We start from the raw sequence: 21,786 nt of genomic DNA on the forward strand, positions 1-21,786 counted from the left end.
TTCTTCCAAAGGTCCTGAGTTCAATCCCCAGCAACCACATGGTGGCTCACAACCATCTGTAATGGGGTTTGGTGCCCTCTTCTGGCCTGCAGGCATACACACAGACAGAGTAAATAAATAAACATTTAAAAAAAAAGAAAGAAAGAGCACAGAGTCGCCTAATGCTTCCTTTGAGAAACTGGGGGTAAGTGGCTTCCATGTCATGGGCAGGTGAAAGGGCCTGGACCAGGACTCAGTTCCAGCCATAGCAGGTGCTAACCACATGGCACTCAGGAAGGCACTGTGTGTCTCTGCCTTTTTTTTCCCTATTAGAAAAACCTTTGAACACACCATAAAGGAGACACGGTGCTCTACTGATCCTGTCAGCCACATGTTCTTGTCCATCTAAGCATTGCTAAGTTCCTAGTATCGATGCCAGGCTATGTTTGGCTGAAGCCATCTTAATCAATTAATTTATTCCTTTGTTTTTCAGGTAATGAACCGAAAAGATCATGTCTGAAGTACAAGGAACAGTTGAGTTTTCTGTAGAGCTACATAAATTCTATAATGTGGATCTCTTTCAGAGAGGGTGAGTACACTTCACTCTCTCTCTCTCTTTCTCTCTCTCTCTCAGTGTGTGTGTGTGTGTGTGTGTGTGTGTGTGTTTATATCCAAATGTATCTGTGTGTGGGGTCAGGTGAGAAGATATTTGGGATTAATGGAGAATTTTTATTATTTTCCTGACCATGGAAAATTCCAACTATTAGTTCATCTGAGAGGAAAATATGTATTGACTAAAAGCTAATTTATTTGTCCACCCTCATTTTCTTCTGCAACTCCCTTCTCTGTTGGTCTTTTCACTGCGTTTTGAGTTGTGGGAAGTGAGGCTTGACTGTGTTGTTTTGGTAAAAATGAATCCTATTTGTAGTATTTGCTGGAGTTATCTCCCACAAACATACGGTATAAAACTCATGACCAGATCTTTAAAAACCGGACACTGTTTTTAATCATAACTAAAATATAATTGATGTCATTATATTGAGAATGTAATCTGAATTTAGCATTTTAAATGCAAAATGTCCATGAATCCTTATGACAAGTTTCACTCTGGGGCTACTGAATAATTAAAAAGATAAGCAGTTATGTACATGAAATGATGGCTCACGGACCAGTGCTACTCATTCACAATGGCTAAGCCCCTTTCCCCACATTACTGACGAGAAAACCAAGTCTTCTAGCAGTGGGATTTCTATGCTAATGTCCACAGAACCAGAGGATGTCCAGGACACCAACCACTTTGCAAAAGCAACAACAACAAACCCATTGTGGCTTTGTACGAGAACATTCAACTTATACCATTGTTCTGGGGTTAAACAATGTGGGCTTGGTTTAACTTGTGGGGGCCACTCGTTTCTACAGGCCTACGCTTGCCTAGTCTCAGAAAGACATGCTCTAAGGTCTGTGGCCATTGGATAGGAGTTATTGGTTCTTCTGCCTATGGTTCCCTGTCATATCATAGGCATCTAGATGTGAGAACTGGAGTCGCACAAACTCACTATTACCCATTTTATCCAAAAGTATGAATATCTCTGGGGTACAGGATGATATTTATATACTTAAACATGTGTAATCAAATTAGAACAACTGTCACCTCCTTGGCAGCAAGTATTTGTCACTTCTCAATGCTGGGATTATTCAAAACGTTCTCTATTATTTTGAAATGAATGTACAATTAATTGTTATCAGGTAATTTTTCCAAATTATAAATATTATCGCAACTTGAGAAGTAATTTCTTCTGTCCAAATGTATACTTGTATCCACCAGTTCTTCTCTTCTATGACCTTTTAAGGTTCTGGTAAGCAGTGTTCTTGTGCTGGCTGCATTTATGTAAGGTTGGCCCAAGCTAAAGTTGTGAGAAGAGGGGACTCAATGATGAAAATGTCTCCAATGAGGTCACAGGAGACAACCAGTTCAGCCTATGCCTTGCTATTGCTAGGGGTCTTAGATGGAGTCATCCTTGAAGATTTCAGGGAGATTCCCAAGCACCAGGTTTTCACCTGATACCGAAATGTACCTCTTTTACAGTAGTCTCTTTCAGTACTCCCCCTTCCATACCCTGCACAACCTGATCTCTCATGTTCCCATCCCCTCTACCTTCAGTCCACTCTTATAATAAAAGAAAATCCCAATGCCAAGTGTGGGATGCATTCCTATGAGTTGTGGGTCCTGGGGAAGGCAGAGGTTCCCAAACAGTGTAGTCTATTACTATACTCTTAGTTACTCACTAGAACTGAACAGAAACCCTCCAGCATTTGATGCAATCATACCTTGGTTACCAGGACTGTTAACATTTAGCCCCACTATTTATATATATATATTAGGTCTTGAGCTTATAATTAAAAATATGAGAATATATAGTAGTAAATATGTCTTCATGGGTTTGGAAGAAAATGAATTCCACTTTTAGAGAAATGAGTTCTAGAATCCATAATGTATAATCAGCAATAAAATAAAAGTAGTGAACAGCAGCCCCCTGGATTGCTGCTGCCTTCAGTGAGCTTTAGATGGGCTGGGCATGATGCCAACCAGAGTTCTGTATTTCTTAGGAGAGTTTCTGATAGGCATGATCCCTGAGGCTCAATATTTGAGAATGTTTTTAGTGTGAATCCCAAAGGAGCCACACTTGCAGAAAAACTTCATAGAAGGGAGATGGCTGCATCCCAAATCTGGTAGGCAAGACGAGGCCCTAGGGTACCTCCTATAAAAGAAATTAATGGATTTCTGCTGTCAGTAAGAATAACAACAATGGTTGCTAAAAAGTGGTTGATTTAGAGAATGAAAGGTTTAATGATGAAATGATTCAATGAATATTGCTTATATGGTCACTAGGAGGGTCTGCCATTCAGAGCTCCATCATTTAAACAACTTACAAAATCAAATTAGAAAAGTTTTGTCTTGGTTAACATGTTTGGAAGCTTTGGGTCAAGATAAGTGAGCTCCAATGCCTTGGAACTGTGGCAAAGTGGCACATGACAGAAGTATACAATGGAGCAAAATCAATCATTTCCTGCTGAAAATAAAGAGAGTGATATAGGGATTATATATATTACATATAATATATATTATAGACAGAGATGTGGTTTAGAGGAGGATGGGGGAGAGAGAGGAGTGGGTAAAGAATGGAGTGGGAGGAATGGAGGGGGCAGGTAGACATATCCAAGTTCTCCTTCACCACCAAAGGTAAGGTGTGTGCGTGTGTGCGTGTGTGTGTGTGTGTGTGTGTGTGTGTGGTATGCCTGTGTGTGTAAGTATGAAAAGTATTCATTTTATCACTAAAATAGCAAAGTCTTAATTATTTCAAACTGGTAAGATAGAGTTAAAGGATAGGCACACTGAACATTCCTACTTCAAAGTGAAAGAATAAGAAAATGGGCAATGTAGGCTGTTGCAGTTCTTGTTTTCCTATCATAATTAACTGGTATTGTTGTGATGCTAAAGACACTGCGTGTTTTGTTGCAAGACAGACAACTAAGTCTAGAGCTGACTATGAAACTCACCTCATTGGTTACTTTTCATTATGCTGGAAGATGCTATCCAGGTTGCTAGATAAGAATAGGCATCACTGGTCTTATTCAGAGCTAGACTCTACATGTTACAATACCAACCAGTCTTGCAAAAAATTCTAAATGATACGTCAGAGTCAAAATTGTATGAGGGTAACTACTCACTTTCTTGGTTGAATTTCAGACCTGGTCTACAGGAGGGAGATTCATACCTGGTACTGTAAAAATGGGTGAAAACCATTGGCTAGGAAAGCCATAGGCCCTAAGGGACATCTTATTAATATTGTATTGTTTGTATAAATTGTCATATTGTCAAACTGCCATCTAAATATTTATATTAATAGAACTGCTGCTCCCAACTTTGTTCAGAGAAACTTCATTTTGTAGTGGGTAGTGGTTAATGCAGGCACTCATTCCTGTTCAAGATGCAAAGAATAAGCAACAGTGAGTGTTTAGCTATTTATCAAATATCTATATCAATTCCCCTTTCCTAAGACTCAGGGAATATCAAGGAAGAGGAGAAGAAACAATGTAAGAGCTGGAAGATGGTGGAGAGAGCAGAAGTGCAGAAGGTTGCACGAGAATTGCCCCTGCTAGCAGAGTTACTGGCTTCTAGCACATTAATATTTGAGGATGGCTTTTCTAGCTCCAGGAAGCAGGATGTCTTCTGATGATGTTTGCTCTGAGCAAACACTCAACCTGCATTTATCCAGTCTATATTGGCTGAGGCAAATTCTCAAAGGGGGACATATCTTTACCATAGTCAACAAATAGCACAAGGTGTCGCACCCACGTTCAACACTAAGACTTGTGCTAACAAAAGGCAGACATAGTCTACTGGGGACCTGGAATTTGGAAACCAGAACGGGATTTGAAGCCATGCTCTGCCACCTATGAGCTTAAAGAACTTTTGCGTGTTTTTTTGTTTTTTTATTGAGCTATACATTTTTCTCCGCTCTCCTCCCTTCCTTCCCTCTCCTCTTCTACCCTCTCCCATGATCCCCACACTCCCAATTTACTCAGGATATCTTGTTTTCTTCTCCTTCCTATGTAGATCTGTGTATGTTTCTCTTAGGGTCTTTTTTGTTGTCTAGGTCTAGGTTCTCTGGGGTTGTGGGACTGAAGGCTTGCTTTTCTTTGTTTTATGTCTAAAAATCACTTATGAGCAAACACATATTATATTTTTCTTTCCGGATCTAGGTTGACTCACTCAATATGATTTTTCTAGATCCATTCATTTGCCTTCAAATTCCAAGATGTCATTGTTTTTTTTTTAATTTATTTATTTATTTATTAAAGATTTCTGTCTCTTCCCCACTGCCGCCTCCCCTTTCCCTCCCCCAATCAAGTCCCCCTCCCTCGTTTTTGTTTTTTTTTTTTTCCCCCACCGAGTAGTCCTCCATTGTATAAATGTACCACACTATATTTATCCATTCTTCTGTCGAGGGGCCTCTAGGTTGTTTCCAGTTTCTGGCTATGACAAATAATGCTGCTGTGAACATAGTTGAGAACACGTCCTTATTTCTTTCATTAAACAACAACGAAAAAAAAAACAAGACAAAAGAAAAGGCATGAAACAGGATGAGGATTGCTGATGAGAACAGGTTTGGCAGGAGTGAAAGACAGATGAGAAAGGAGAGGAGGGAGAGTGTGAAAATAATCAGAGTACATTTTCTAAATGTATGAATTGTCAAAGGATAAAAGCACAGAAACTATCATATGGTGTGGACTGGAGAAATGGCTCAGTAAAAAATAGTGCCCACTCTTTCAGAAGACTCAGTTTTGATTCCTAGCACCCACATGGTGGCTAACAACTGCCTATAATTCCAAATTCAGGGAATCCAATTCCCTCTTCTGGCCCCAGTGGGCACAAGATATACATGTGGTTAACAGACATTTATGTAGACAAGACATTCCTACACATGCTAACAAACAAACAAACTCAAAACATATGGAGCCTCCCAAACATATGGAGGAAGAGTTAAAGCAGAAGGAGAGTAAGAGACTGTAATGGAACACATGTTACATTGGGCAGAAAGAGGACCAGCTGTAGAGAGGAAGTCCACATCAAGCAGGAACAGGGTAGTGGTAGGAGAGGGAAGTGGAGGGTGGATAAGAAGAAAGAAGTATATTTGCATAAATATATGTGAAAATTCCAAAATAAAATTTATAACTTTGTGTGCTGATTGAAAACAAACTAAAAAAGAGTCAATATCTTATAGCCTATAATAGCTAGCCTTCTCACCATGGAAAGCTGAAAATTATAGTAAAAAATACATGCAATGAGCCAGCATGGTAGCCAGTGTCTTTAAGATGTGGTTTGTTCTCTTGTTTTCAGTGTGTCTGTAATACCACTTAGGAAGGGACAAACCCCAGGGTTATTGTGACCATTCTGCTTTCCTGTTGAGAACCCTCTGTTCCTTTTGCTTTTACTTCTTCACCAAGTTCTCAAATCTTGTATAATTTACTCTTAATCTTTTTTCTTGGTTCTCAGAACATTCTTGTTCCTCTGATGTCTATATCTACCTCACAAAATTCTGTGCTAGTCAAGTTCCAGCTCAAATATATTCCTCAAACCAATTTTTAATGGCTGGTATTGGCTGTCATTTTCTCCTAAAGCTGGTCTATTAACCAACAGTATATAAATTTTAATGACTGACAGTGGTTTCCATTTTTTTTCTTAAAGCTAGTGTTCCAACCAATGCTATGTAAATGTTTTTCATATTTTTTGTTCTTTGAAAATTTCATATATGTATACAATGTGTCTTGATCATATGTGGACTCCAATGTCAGTCTCCTTTCATTACTCTTGCAACTCCCCACAGGACCTTGCTATCCCATCACTTTTCCAACTTCATGTTTTCTTTCTTTCTTTCTTTCTTTCTTTCTTTCTTCCTTCCTTCCTTCCTTCCTTCCTTCCTTCCTTCCTTCCTTTCTTTCTTTATCTCTTTCTTAATTTTGGATATGTTTAACCCACTGAATCTAATAAGTGCTGCCTACAAATAAATGAGCATGAAGTCATTCATTGGGACATGAAGAACCAACCAAACTATTGAGAAATAGTGACTCTCCCACAGAAACCATCAACTGCCAATAGTTTCCTATAGGAGTAGGAAATCAGAATATCCTCTGTTCCCAAATGCTGGAATTTTAATAAGCCTGATAAACAATGATCCTGGAAGATCTTGTGCAAGTGCCATAGGTGCTGTAAGTTCGTGTTTTGTGACAGCCATGCCACATCCAGAATACAGCAGAATACAGAATTCACAGCACTTCCCACAATGCACCAGGTCTTATGTTCCTTTCTCCCTTCTTTCCAGATGTTCCCTGAACACTGGGGAAAGCTGATTGGCACAGATGTCCCAACCAATAGTTGAGAACAGTTGCTTGTTCTCAGAACTTTGAACAGCAGCACATCTCTGCATCAACCACTACCCAATAATAATAAAAAGCACTTCTGACCAAAGTTAGGAGAAGAACAAATGTATGGGTTTAAATATAAATATTTATAAGGTAGTTTGACAACATGGCCATGTAGAAAAAAAAAGAAAAACAAAAACACCCAAAAATCCGGTGTTAGTAGATTCTCCCATAGGGCCTATGCATTCCATAGCTATGAGTTTTGGCCCTGTTTGCAGGCCTAGGCTTGAAAGTGGAAGAGGCCTCAAGTCCTCAAACCACTTTGGTAGGTTGACACTACTGTATTTAGCCATAGCTTCATAACCTATTATTATTTCTATAGTTCCACCACTTAACTGATTCACAAGATGTCTTTTGGGGACTGACATTCTATTCACTGTTGTTATATTCGTTATGGCATTATATGTGGAAACACCACAATGAAAAGTTTGTGCCCATGACTTCTAGGTGTTTACCACCTAAAGAGAGAGGCAAATACACATATTAGGTAAAAATAAGCCTAAAGACCTGAAAAGTCAGCAAAACAGACATGTACGGTACCAGGGAGGGATGCAGGCAGGGTAATCCAATCCCTTGGCAGAGAGAGGCCATCATGAAGCAAAACTGTACCAGACTGTCACTTGAAGGATGAGGGGAGTTAGCATCTCAGTGTGACTAGCAGAGCAGGAGCCGGGTGGCTCTGATGTCAGGAAGGTGAGCCTGCCCTAGACTAATGACGATAATTGATGAAGAAGAAAAACAGGGGATGGGTAAGAGAGAGATGAAAAGACTCACTTATTCATGATTTTTATCTATTTTACTCAGGCTGTAGGATACTGGAGAAAGTTAGGGGTGTTATGGGTAGCTTGTTTTCCCTTTGGTAAGTGTAAAACTTAAGAAAGCGAGGATCTGGTCTTGCCATCTCTAAGTGCACCGGTCCCCAGCACTCCTGGTGCACACTGGGAGTGAAGATCCAGCTCACATTTGATGAGTTTGAACTCTGTGTTGCTGTTTTTTTCACCCCGTCAATTAGAGATGGCCTCATGCGGATCTTAATTAAATGGTGTTAGCACAGAGAAGATGATTCCTAATTCTTCTCACAGTGCTTAAATCACTGGAGCCGAAAATGTGGCCCAAGGGCTGCAGCGCCACTCCTTCCCCCAGCACTATATATATATATAATCCATAGCCTCTGCTTTAGACTACTAAGCCAGCACCACAGGAAACCACAATCTAGCCTGTTCTCCAAGTGTTCCCTGTGGAGTGGGGCCAGGGCTAGTGTTACAAGCCTATCAGTGAAAGTCTAAACCCTGGAAATCCACTAGAATTGACTGAAAGCTGAAACTGGCCCCTCGCTAGGGCAACACAACCCAACATTTCCACTGAGCATTTATGCCAGGGTTCAGCCTTGGCTTGGGTTCAGGTCCTGAGATGGGGAAGGGGCATGAGCGCAAAGAAGTGAATTGGCGGGCCTCTAACTGAGTTTCACACAAGTGGCTGTCCCTGAATAGCTCCAGCCATCTTTATTCATACATCAAAAACAAGCATGCTTTTCCTTACTAACAAACAAGGTTTTTCCCATCCTCCAATGTTAACCTCCGGCAATAGCAAATGTTTTCTTCCCAACTTTTACATCAAAGCATCTTTAAATCAAAAATAACACTTACTGTTTTGCTGGCTTGGCCAAATATCAAGCCAGGTACATCTTGTCTTTAGAAAACTAAAAGGTGATAAACACAGACACACGTTTTCAAGAACATTGATATTGCTCAGAACATATTTACAAAAATAGGGGTGATATGCCTCTGATCTTGTCAGCACTGAGTCAGAACAACTCCTGGGATCTGACGTGACAGTTGGCATCTCCAGACAATAAACCTGAGAAGCATCATCTCCCAAAGAATTTTAGGGAAAGATATTCGAGAAAAAAAAATGGGGTTTCCAGGAAAGATCCCGTTTATCCCATGCAGGGTTTACAAAATGGCACTAAAACCACCAAGAGAATCACTTTTATGAGAGAAAAGAAAAAACTCAGGCCATGTGGTCTCAGCAGTATTCTGTGTTGTGCCCAAGTCCACTGGTCCTCCCCTAGTGAGACTGTCCTCGTGCGCTTTTGCCTCATTTGGAGACCTGTTGAACAAGCAGTCATATACTTGTCTAAAACTAGGCTGCATGAATGCTGTAGGAAATCCTACAGCCAGTAGCCCTTACTTAAGTTACCTGCCCACTGGGGAGTGGCCTCTTATACTAATTGTGTTGATGTATGTCTCCAGCCTCTTTTCCGGCTGCGGGATTCAGTTGCTGTTCTCCGTTCCAGCAGAGGATATTGATTTGTGAGTCTACCTCTAAATAAGCAGCCATCAATTATTCTCAATTCTGAGCTAGTGTGGGGTTACTTTTAAGCATCCTTCTTCACATGAGTTTTACCACATGCACAGTTTGTAAAGGTCCCCAGGTGAACCTTCAGATTTCAGATGACTGACTGGATTGAAGGAAATGAGGAGTCCACTTGCCTTTCTTGCTATCCGTTGTAACAGGAAGACTGTGATGTTTCATCTCCCCAATGCCTTTACATAGCCTTCTGCTGTGGAAACTGCAGCGATGCCTCAGGTTGCTCTTGGAATAGAATGGTACTGGACACAAGAAGGAAGGCAGCAGAAAAGGTCTCATTTCGTAGAGGGCAACAATGTTCTCCTAAGAAAATAAGTTATATAGATTATAATAATAGAGGGATGATTAATGACAAGACATACCCTGTTCATATTTCCTGTCTACTATGTACATTTCTAATCCAGCTGTATCTGTAAGAGAGCAAAAACGTTCACTTTTTTTATGTTTCAAGATGTTTATTTTCAGAGCAGATCACAGCACTAAGCTTTTGGAGATTCTGTTGCTGAATGAATTGTAAATGCTTGCTCAGCCTCTCAGGGGAACACTTAGAAGCATCCTGTTCCTGTTCAAAAGGTGAATAAAACGTGCATATAATATCCACAGGTTCTGCAGAAGCACAGATAAGCATGAACACTATCTCTAACAAAGATATTTTTAAAATTAGCAGTAATTAAGCTAAATGTCTCCATAGCCCAGCCCTCCATACCCTTTAAGGCAAGGTAAACTCACAGGTAACAGTTACAAGAAAGGCAAGCACGCTTTTCTAATATGGACAGCTCAGTTGGAGCTATCACCCGTTATTCAAAAGAAATTGAAACTTGCTTCTAAGTCTTATACCTCAAAAGGCTTTTAAACCAAACTGATTTTCCTTCCGAGTGATGTTTTCCATCATTTGATGTTCAGAGTCATCTCTTGTCTTCCCTTGACCCTTTCTCTTTCATCTCGTTTTGAAGATGTCTCTTCAGAGGTGTTAGATGAATAACTTCACATAAAGGGTTATAATCAGTGCTGTCAGATCTGGTGTAGACGTTCAGTCGTTCATAGCCCTGTCGGGATGGGAATCTCTCTGGAGCCAATACACCTGCCGCTTGTCTGCTCGGAATGAAACGCGGAGTTTATAGCTGCCGTGATCCCTGGGAGAAAATGCCATCTTGTGTTTCTGCCCGATGTTTCCTATCGCTGTCTAATGCCCAACGACAGCCAGTTCCCCTGTGAAATCAGCTAACTGGCCCTGATGTGCCTTAATAGACTCTGAAATACAATTATCTTTGCTTGCCAGAGATCGGCTAATTGATTTGTCTGGTTTTGTCAGAAACAATCTTGTTTTAACTTCTTTTATTAATCTGTATTGAGATTCTTTTCATTCTGATTCAAAGTTTGGAGAGGGTATGGGGATTGAACAGGGGTGAGAAAAGCATTGAATACCCCACTTCTTCAGGAAAAAGGATAGAGCTAGGAGCAGCATGGGAGTGGACTGAGGGGAAGTTCACAAGCCTCCGTCGCAGTAACGCACTGCACAAACTGAGTGGTCTCTGCCCGGGGTCACACACCCCGCAGAAGTGATGGATTTGATATTTCATTTCAATCTGCTCTGCAATTTTCAGTTTAAGAAAAACAATACATTTCTCCCATTTGGTTTAAGCCAGTTTTCTCGAGGATGTGTATTACCTGTAGTTAGGCACAAAGAGCAGAGGCAAGTTTCATGATCTTTGATTACCTTTTGCTAAAATAGCATAACTATTATTTTAATAATTTGATCGTCCTTCATGAAATGTCATTATTATCCCCGTGAGGATTGACCTGATTTCAGTCTCTTGAGTCCTTATGTACAAGGGCTTGGCGGATTATTTTTATAGCAAATCCACATGGATAATAACAATGTCCCAGGCCTGTTTTTCCCTTATTTGCCTTTTAATCTGTGACTTCGGGAACCTGCTGCTTTAAGCCTTTTATCCTCTTAACCCCTGGTGAGGACATGCTCAGCAGGTGGACAAAGCAAAGACCTTTCCAGGGGACAAATGTTCCACTGCAGGGCTGGGAGAATACAGCAGGAGAGCTCAGAGCCACCCAGAGGGCCCAGTTACTCCAGGTGGAATCAAAGCAAGGCACAATGCCTGGGGGAAGTAGGGACCTTCCTAGTTCCCTCTCTAAAGAAAGACACTCCGTGAGCCTCACCCACGACTCCCCTTTTAAAATTTTATATTTATGTATCAATTGCATATGGTGGTATATGTGTGTTTGTGTGTGCCTCAGCACACATGTGGAGGACAGAGGATAGCTTGTAAGAGCGAGCCTTTCTTTATACTTCGTTGAAGCAAGGCTTCTTTGTTCTACCATGCTGTGCTATGTGCTCCAGATTAGCTGCTCCACGGGTTTCCTGATGATTCGCCTGTCTCTGCTCCCACCTCCAGTGCATGATTACAGATGTGCACCACAGCATCCAGCTGTTTACAGGGGCCAGCCTCGGATTATCAGGTCATCGGGCTTGTGTGGCGAGTGGTTTTAGCTGCTGAGCCATTTGGCCAGCCTTCAGCTGGGACTCTTAAGTAGAGCGAAAGGCCTGTGGCCCTGAAGACAGTGAAGCGCACAAGAGGACATTTAGGAAATGGTAGCGTTGGCTCCAGTCCTCTGTTCTCTACTAGCTGAGGCCTATGGTCAACTCGTTAACGTCTCTGATTTGATTTTGTCTTTGTTCATCTTTATCAGGAGCTTATGAATATTTATAAAGCACACAGCAACACTAAGGTCCACATTTTGCATAGCAAGTCAAGAGAGTCTCACCTACCAGCGGTCCCCATTGCATTCTGAACCAAGCATCTTCATCAGGAAAGTGTCCAGAGTGAAAACCCTGGCCTTTTCAGGCTCTGAGTCTGGTTTTGTTCGAGCATTTAAAGCAGAGGTTTCATACTCATAACAGTAATCTAGTAATTCCTAAGTAAAAGACATTCTTTCCAGTGGAAAGACCGACAACTTCATGTGGATTCTCTTTTGTAGGAGAAACTGCATTTTCTGTTATTTAATAGTTTGTGTCCTAGGGATTCTGGTTATAATAAAGAGAAGGACCCAGTTGTGAATGCACGTTGTTCACAAGGTCCTATGGGAGAGAGGGATGAGAAACACAGAGCAGGCTAAGCATGGATAAAATGTTGAAGGTGAACCTGGATATTCAGTCACCTAGGAGGTATCAGGACATGCTACTTGAATGAAGGATGTCACTAGTTACACAAGAATGGAAGGGGACCTCAAGCCTTGAGAACACAGGTGAAAAGGGCTAAGCATGGAAAGGGCTAGAAATCTTACGAACAATACCACCCTGCACAAGAGACTGGCCTAGAAATGTTATTTTTCACAGAGTGGAAGGGATGGGACCGGCTAAGCTGCAGGAGGATTGACGGTGATGGTCACATGTGTCCTGCTTTGCGCTAGAAATGCATCTCAGCTGAGGAGGGCTGTAATCCAGTGTCCGAGAGCTGCTTGACTGGTGTGGGTGGTTTTTGAAGACAAAAAACGATGCCAGTTGGGGTGGGGACATGTTGGAGGAGGTAGGGACAGCTCAGAGGGACAAGCTGGAGAATGCTGGGATAGTAGAATGAGAGAACAAGCGTGTTTTTGTTGTGCCGAGGAGCAAGAGAAAAGTCAGAACAGTTCTCTCCTGTGGGAATTAGGTGGTAAAGCTGAAGGGAAGGACCAGGTGGCAGCAGGAGCTGGGGTGAGTCCAGATATCTTGCAGCTAGATAGCATTTGGGTGCCTGCTGGAATCTGGATGGAGATGTCTCAGTTTATGGGCATTGCTGAGCCTAACCAAAACCATGTAGAGACCCTGGCTCTAGCAAAGGCTTTGCAAGCTGAGAGCATGTACCTGCACCTTCACTGTACCTACTCCTGAGATGCCATCCACAGCCCTATAAATTAGGCTTTGTGATTTTCAAATAAGAGCTAACGTCACCCGTTTTCCCATATATGTCAGAGCATGAACTCACAGATATGTGCCTCTAAAGAAAATCTTTCTATTGTTGTTGGTGACATTGGTTATAGTCATATTCCAAGGAGAAAATTCATGATTTAACTCCATTTGAATGTGGGAATCTTTGCAAATAGTCTAGGCTAGAACTATTGGGGTGGTGCAAAGAGAAACAGGCTGGTGGAGTCATAGCAACTAAAGGATGCAACAACAGAGTGACTCAGATATTATAGAGGAACAAAGAGTTTGAGGAGCAACTCTCTCGAATTTGGTCTCAGGAAGTCAAGGCAAGCCTTGACTTGTCAGAACCCTTTGTTCAGAGTGAGAAATCAGAGATTTCAAACTGTGCATAGAGATGTGAATTGGTTCTGAAGAGGACGATCTCACCATTTACAGAGGCGGACTAACATAAGAACTGGTATTTACTACCCATTATAATCAGTATAAAGGTAGGGATTATGGGAATCATGTTTTGCCTCATGGTGTCACTTCAGTGATGCTGACATAGCAATAATGACACGGTGGTGCAGAGGATTCCTGGAGGAGGTGGGCAAGCACACAAAGGAGCATGCACCTCACTTTCTCTCCATGTTGTTGGGTGGGTAAGATTGGAATGTTTTGTATTGTTTGGCTGGATCCTCAAATGTCCAAATGTTAAAGGCATTGTGCTGGTTAGATTTTGTTTTGTTTTGTTTTTAGTAAACTTGATACTCAACTCACCTCCAATGGATGGAGTCTCAACTGAATAATTGTTTCCTCATATTGATCTGTGGATATATATATATATATATATATATATATATATATATATGACCAATTTCTAAAAATGATAATTGATGTAGAAAGACCCAGCTCACTGTAGGCAGTACCAACCAAAATCCCTAAGTAGATATCCCTGGGCTGTATAAGGGAAGAATGTGACCTTGGCAGCAATCCAGTGAGAATTCCTTCGTGTTGATTTTCTTCATGCTCTTACAGAGTTCCTCATCTGGCCCCCTTCCCTTGATAATGGGCTGCAATCCCTAAGGTAAATAAACCTATTCCTCCTGAAGCTACTTTTGGTTGCAGTATTTATTGTAGCAAGAGAGAACAAATCAGAACAGGAGTCAGCCCAGTTTGGTACTACTGGGCTTAGAGGAAGGTTTGAGAGGTAGATTTTTCTGTCTTTGGGGTGTGCTCACAAAGAGGATTTGGAGACATAAGCATGGCCTGGCTTTTCTCTTCTTCTCCCTGAATTCTGAGGTGCTCAGTCTTCTGTCTCATGCGGTTCCCAGTGCTGCCATCTAGAACCCAGGCAATGGAGCCTCCAGATCTGTGATCCAAATGTTTCTTCTTTTATAAGTTTGTTATCTCAATTATCTTATTAGAGGGACAGAAAGCTCTCTGTCACAGTGTGCTTTACGTAGGGGGTGATGTGGTTATACTTGGCCTACAGAACAGTTGTCTGAGAGTGGAGATGGGACTGTGGTCGGTAGTGTCATTGTCCACCTAGAGCATAACAGACATTTTTTCTTACGTTTAAATTTATGCACTGGATGTGGTTCCTTATGTAAGGTAGATGGGAATGATGATGAAGACACGTACTGACCAGTAAGAGGCCTCTTACAAACTTCAGTTCCCAACAAGGAATGACGTCTGAAAGCTGGGCTTATGTTTGCAGGAAGCTTACTATCCTCTAGTTTTTCTTTCCATGACCTGGTGAGCCACAGGACCATAGGAAACAGTCCTGAAATGAAAACAGCATGCTTAATTCGTAGTTAAGAAAGCGTCTGGTACTCTCCTAATTCAGAAACTAAAACAGATTGAGAAATGAAGATGGAGTATATTTAACAATAACCAAATAGAATTACCTTCTGTCTCTTCCCACCTCAACTGACACGAAACTTTAGATTTGGGTCTTAAATGTTTGGAGGCTTACAGCAGAGGAGGAGGAAGAAGGGGGAAGGAAGAGGGAAGGATCATTTGAGAGGTTGGATGGAACCTGATTCATATATGCCATGTCCAAGAACTGTATTTATTTACTGAATACAGGGAAATCTTGCTGACTTAAGGCTGCATTGTTCTGGACAACTTAAGAAATGGAATGATATCAACTATTAAGTATTTCCAAACTATATCCCACCCTTTAGCCAATCAAATCTGCAAAACCTTTTAAATCTTCACCCACAGATAGGCTCAGTTAACTCTCACAAGGTTAAAGGTCATCTATGGACCAATGACTTACCAGGTTTCATAATTAACAGAGCCTTCAAATACAAGAATCCTCTCAGGATCTCAGATTTCCTGGTTGCTAATTGTGTCTTTTTCTGTTACAAACATTTCCCGAATTCAATGGGACAATTTCCTCTCTCCTTTCTTGGGCATTTCCCTGTAGCACTATTTGCTATGGTTATGTCCTCTCTCTCTCTCTCTCTCTCTCTCTCTCTCTCTCTCTCTCTCTCTCTCTCTCTCCTCTGTGTATGCATGTGCATCTACTCACAATTCTTAAGAACACATCAACAGAAGTGGCTACCACCCTTATGTTTCCAGTTTTCTGTCAGCTTTATCATTTGATTGGAGGACTGGTGAACACACCATGTTTCTCTTGTCCAGATGCCTTCATTTGAATACTGAAGACAGGAACATTGACAGAGGCCAATCAGTACTTGGAGTAGAATATACTCTAGTCTGCAGCTTTGCAGTACAAACAACATATCAGGTAAAGACAGGAAGATTTGGTCAGTGGTTAGGACTTAGACTATGTTGTGCTCAGGATTCTGGAGAATGAGAACATACTTGCGTTGACCAAGCACCATTCTGTTGACAAGGTTTCTGTCCCATCCAGTCCTGTAGTCATTCAGTCCCAAAGAAACACACAGAGGTGTACATTAATTATAAACAGGTTGGCCTAGTAGCCCAGGCTTCTTATTAACTCATAACTTATACTAGCCCATAATTCTTGTCTGTGTTAGACACATGGCTGGATACCTTTTCAGGTGAGACAGTCACATCTTGCTTTCTCTGTGCCTGGGTCATGACGGTAGACCGAAACTTTCCTCTTCCCATAATTCTCATTGCCCTGCCTCTACTTCCTGCCTGGTCACGCCACCTATACTTCCTGCCTGGCTACTGGCCAAACAGCATTTATTAAACAAGTACAAGAAAGAAATCCCGGTCTGTAATAGGAGTCAGCGTATTGGCATTAATTGAGAGAAAACCATGCAGGTTTACTCATAGGCCATGGTGACTTCGTTGGATATATTCCAACCATGAGATAGAGCAGTAAAAATAGTGGCAGCTTATTGAGTACTGCATATTATGCCTTATATTCGTCTAGGATCTTCTGCCCACTGAAGATGTACAGTGGTAGGTCTTCTTATAATCAATCAACACAATCAAAACAACCCCCCAGACAGGCCACCCAAGGTAAACAATCCCTTACAGATACTTCCAAGGTGATTCCAGCATGTATTAAGTTGACAAAACTTGGCCTCTCCTGTTGAGAATGAGCCAGTTATGGAATCATGGACCACTGGTCTCACAGGAGGTGGTGATCTGTGTTCTAAGGGACGGGCTGTGTTTTCTTTTGCCTTCCCTCTAGGGAATATCCGTGCCATCAGCCTTGGCAGACAAGTTCAAGGCTCATCCAGACCTGTTCTGAAATGTCCTGTTCCAGCATGAGTAGCTAGTTCATCATAGAACATGAGTTCAGGGGAAGAAAATTCATTAACCCCAATTTATTTTTATCAGGAGACCACTCTGTTCGAAGTATCTGTTCAGACATAAAAGGCAGTTTGAACACAAAAATGACAGTAGAGTCCTAATTTAAACTGACGACTAGACAAGGATTACTTGAGAATGTAGCATTGAGGAGGAATCCTGAAGTTAATTAAAAGGTGGTCAAGTGCAGGTAAGAAGAAAGAGAGTCAAGTAGGAAGTACAGAAAGGAGGCTACATGGTAGGGATAGCTTATTTCAAAAAAGGAAGTAAGGCTGTTGTCATTGCTGGAAAGACCAAATGCTGCCAGATCAGGAACAGTCTCAGTGCTGCTAAGAGGATTATGGACTACTTTGCATTCTGCAGGCTGTCATTTAGAATCATTTTTAAAGCCATTCCTCCCGTTTTACCTTTTGTGCTAATTATTTGCATTTCTGTGCAATATTTTTAATATATAAATCCACTGAATAGGTCATTCACTTTTCGCTTTTATTTACTTCGAGCATAATTGCTGTAGGCTAGAACTTACCTTGGAGACATATGCAGAGTACTGTACATGATGGCAATGTATTGAACAGTGTCCCTAGGGAAATTGAGCCCTTGATGGTCTGGGAGTAAAGGAGGACCCTTAGATTTGTTGATTATTCCCTACCTTTTCTCCAAGATAACTTAGCAGTTATCTTGTCTCTGAAATTTGCTTTTCCTCTTCCTGGTGCTCTAAAAGCACAGAAGAAGTGTTAGGTGTTGATGTTTCTCTCATCTTTGATACACAGTGTGGCTATGGGGAGAGAGAGAGGAGTAGTTGAGAGGAGCAGAAGAGAGGAATCCAAACCATAAGGCAGTCTACATTGTTGATGGTGAGGACTGTGCATCTTGTTTCTTAAATTTGATGATTCACTTTAGCAGGTCTGCATACATGGCTTCAAGCCAGCTAATGTGTTCATGATTCGTTAGGAGTAAAGCATTTGATTTACATGACGATAATAGCAAAAGATATTGAGGAGAGTCTGGACTTTAAGCCATAAAAATCAGCATGTGCATGCCGATAAAGTCTCCTTTCTTCAGTATTATGAATTCTGAGGGACAGCAGCAAGAATGTTCTCCTGGCTCATTGATAATAATATCCTAGAAGGGCACTTTAATATCATAACAGGGTGCCATTTGTATACCACTGTACAAATCCAGGCACCTCAAAAACAAGTAGAGCTATGCTTCCCAAACCAATGAACAGATCTACCTTACAGCATGAATAATAAAAACACAGAGACAGATATTGGGGTTCAACCTGAAGGTCAGAAAAGCAAAGCATCCAAGCTATTAGAGAGCTCTTCTTACCTCTTTAAATTCTTCAGACTGAAAGTGAACAAGTTACTGTCTCATCTCACCTTATATTCCTCCCTAGTGCTGGGATTAAAAGCATGCACCGCCATTGCCTGGCCTGTATGGCTGACTAGTGTGGCTGTTTTGTGTTCTGCTTTTCAGGCAATCTTTATTTATTAAATACCAATTTGAGTGTGTAAAGCATGGTTAGATTAAATTGTGCACACTGAGTCTTTTCTTCTGATTCTATAGTAGTTTATGGATGAATAGATATTTTTAAGGAGTCTTGTAGACACTTGTGGTAGGACAAAGTGTTCATGACATGCAAACAACTGCCAGGACAAGGGTGTCTGGACTCTCCCTGCAACAATGGGTAAATAAAGAGCAATGAGTGTCAGAATCAGAGTGAACATCAAAAGGTGATCACACCATGCCATCTCCATAACAAGACATCCCGTTAGCTCTAGAGAGCTTCTGTCAACTTTGGATATTGCTCAACAACATTTACTAGAGTTCAAAGGCTCTTGGGTCACTGCACTGGTACACTCTACTGCCCTCCGTGTCTTCAGTATACCTTACACACCCATTTCTCCAGGTCCACCTCACCAATCACAGTTAGTGGTTTCACCTCTTGTGTCATGTGAATTCAACAAGAATGATAGAGAGGGCAAGTGTGCTCTCTGCAGCCAGGTTCAGTCCGGAATTTTAGATCTACCTTATTTGCCGCTTGTGGATTGGGATACGTCCACTTGATAAAATCCCTTCGAGTACTGCATGATGTAATGTGTATATGATGGTGTCCATCAAGCTAATAATAGGATTATATCAAGTGTGAATTTTTTTCCCCTCAAAGACAAAACCCTCATTTGACTTCTGAGAGTGGCAGCAACTTTGCAATTATGCATCAGAGGGAATTGTGGGCCACAAAAATTGTTCCATTGATCAGCAGGTGCACATCCCAGACCACCAGGCTTATTCATAATACTTATATATGCCTTTCTTCAACACAGATAACCAGTCCTGGACTAAGGCTACAGTGTCTATGAACTTCTTGGAATAGAGCCCTAAGCCTTGGACTCAGAGACAGCATTCCAAGTACAAACCTAAGCATGGGTGCAGCTCTTACTGTGGCTTCCAAAAGCGAGAGAATAATTTTGTGTGCATCTTGGAAGACAATTTTGGTGCAGAATTTGTAGAGTTATGTGGTCAGTTTTCTTACTTTAGACTCCATTCATCCCAGAGCTACTGACTGACTTGTCTAAGGTCAGAGGTGAGTTAGTAGCAAGGGTGACTCTAGGATCCTCTGGCCATAGCATGATATAGCTATCTTTCCCACAAAGTTTATCTTCTCATGACATCCCAGGGATGCCTACAGATGCTGAGGTCTTCTTTATGTTCTACATTCTGTTTGGTTGCTTTTACTCTAGCTTCAATTATACTTTTGTGGAAGAAGTGGAAATGAATCCAAACCAAATAAATGAAACTGAGGGGCTCACACTACTACAGGACACCCAATAGCAAAGATTTCATCATATGTTTTCTTTATTTTTTTTATTGCCCTGAAGTTGTTGCTACTTGACTGGGTGCTCCATTTTGGAAGACCATTCTTCTATGGAAGGCCTGCTGCTCAAAGTCTGAAATACTTCAGTTTTAAATCCAGGTCCACTAGTTCTTTGTTGTGTGGCTGGATTAATCAAGGAGCAGAGCCTAGAGAAGTTTTGTGAATTTTATAAGTAAGCAAAGCTGGCCATGTTCAGGGTGTCTCGGAACCTACAATTAATGCGTTCTCATGGCTCAAGTGCTGTCGCATTACAATGTTCTCATGAATTTCCAGGAGCCCAAAGGGATAGGGTCTTCTCAGGCCCTGACTTTATAACAAATCAAGACTTGGGAGGGTACAGAGGTGGGTTATAATGACCAGAGACTAATCTGGTATCTAAACCTTGAACTCACAACACCTTGACTTCAGGTTAAGGGAGATATACAATGAAAGCTAACTAATAATAGGAAGGGGCTAATTATGCCTGGTGTAAAGCCAAGAGCCAGAACTTTACTGTCGGGGAAGTATGGCCTCTCTGTGTCTCTGTGTCTCTGTCTCTGTCTCTGTCTCTGTCTCTGTCTCTGTCTCTGTCTCTGTCTCTGTCTCTCTCTCTCTCTCTCTCTCTGTGTGTGTGTGTGTGTGTGTATGTGTGTGTGTGTGTGTGTGTGTGAGAGAGAGAGAGAGAGAGAGAGAGAGAGAGAGGAGAGAGAAATGAAGTCCCCACCCGAACAATGAGTTGTAAACCCAGATTCAAGTTGGCATTTCTGTTTTTGGTCCATCTTAGCTTTACCCAGCAGTGTCTGCCTCACGGTTCTCAGTGTTTCTGTAGGAAATCAATCTGTTAGAACTCCTCACCGAGGCCTTTTCACGCCAAGCCCGGGGCTTTTTCTGCACTGTCATAGTGATCTTATTAGTCCAAGTGTGACTGAAGTGCAGTCTGTTGCCGGGTGTTGAGCTGTGCTCTCAGGTATGTTGCCCTGCTAATCCTCACAGTGGAACTACAAGAGCCTGCAACTCCCCACAACTGAGTGGCCCTGGAATTGCTTCCCCACCATGCCCATCACTTCAACCAGAGTGCCATTCTGCAGGATTATTTGCCTCATAGTGTGTGGTATCTTGGTTCAAAGACCCTTCCTCATTGTAATGAAAGAGTACTCCTATAAGGCACATGCAGCTGAAGGAATTTTGTTATTCTGTGTGAGCAACTTTCTGGAAATAAAAATTTGATTAAGTAATGGAAATTGTTACACCTACCAGGATATCCATTTAAATTTACAGAATGGTTTCAGGCCATTCTGATTGATTTCATATTCATAGGAAATTAAGAGACTTGGGGAGAGCGGACATGGGAGAATATAAACATGTGACAGTGGCACTTCCTCCTTAGAAGAGAAACATTCTAGCAAAACTGAACAATGTCAGGGACATTCATTTGTTTCTTAATATTATCCACTCACCTACCCATCAAGCAATCCATAGATCCATTAAACCACCAGCCATCCGTCCATCCATCCATCCATCCATCCATCCATGCATCCGTCCATCCATCCATCTGTCCATCCATCCATCCATCCACCATGTCATCACTTACCTACCCCATCCTCTACTCCATCCAAGATCCATCTAGCTATTAATTTGCATAGGTTTCAGTTGCAGTTTATATGTTAAATATGACTAGGTAATTAGTCGATAATTTTGTCAGAATGTGTGTATTAGCATGTTTGTATACATGTGTATATGTATGAGTGAGTGCATGTGAATATGTGTATATGTCAGTGTTTATGAGAGCCTGTGTGTGCGTGTGCATGTGTACTTGCATATGCGTGCATGTGTGTGAGTCTGTGTGAGTGATTTGTTGGAGGGGACCATCGCTTGTTCATTCCCGGCTACTCAGCCCTGAAATAATCACACAGAAACCATATTATTTAAAGCACTG

General features: G+C 41.5%; 1 protein-coding gene across 1 annotated transcript in view; it reads left to right on the forward strand.

Annotated features, from left to right (window-relative positions):
• Positions 1-21,786, forward strand: part of Fam135b (family with sequence similarity 135 member B) — a 262,927-nt gene that overhangs the window by 97,798 nt on the left and 143,343 nt on the right. Inside the window, exon 2 of the mRNA XM_050145127.1 lies at positions 473-568. Coding sequence (XP_050001084.1) covers positions 492-568 — 77 coding nt within the window. The 5' untranslated portion in view covers positions 473-491. The remainder of the gene's footprint in view (positions 1-472; positions 569-21,786) is intronic.

This window comes from Alexandromys fortis, unplaced genomic scaffold (assembly GCF_014885135.2).
Source record: "Alexandromys fortis isolate MF-2015 unplaced genomic scaffold, M_Fortis_MF-2015_v1.1 scaffold_2_1_26212458, whole genome shotgun sequence".
Lineage (NCBI taxonomy): Eukaryota > Metazoa > Chordata > Mammalia > Rodentia > Cricetidae > Alexandromys > Alexandromys fortis.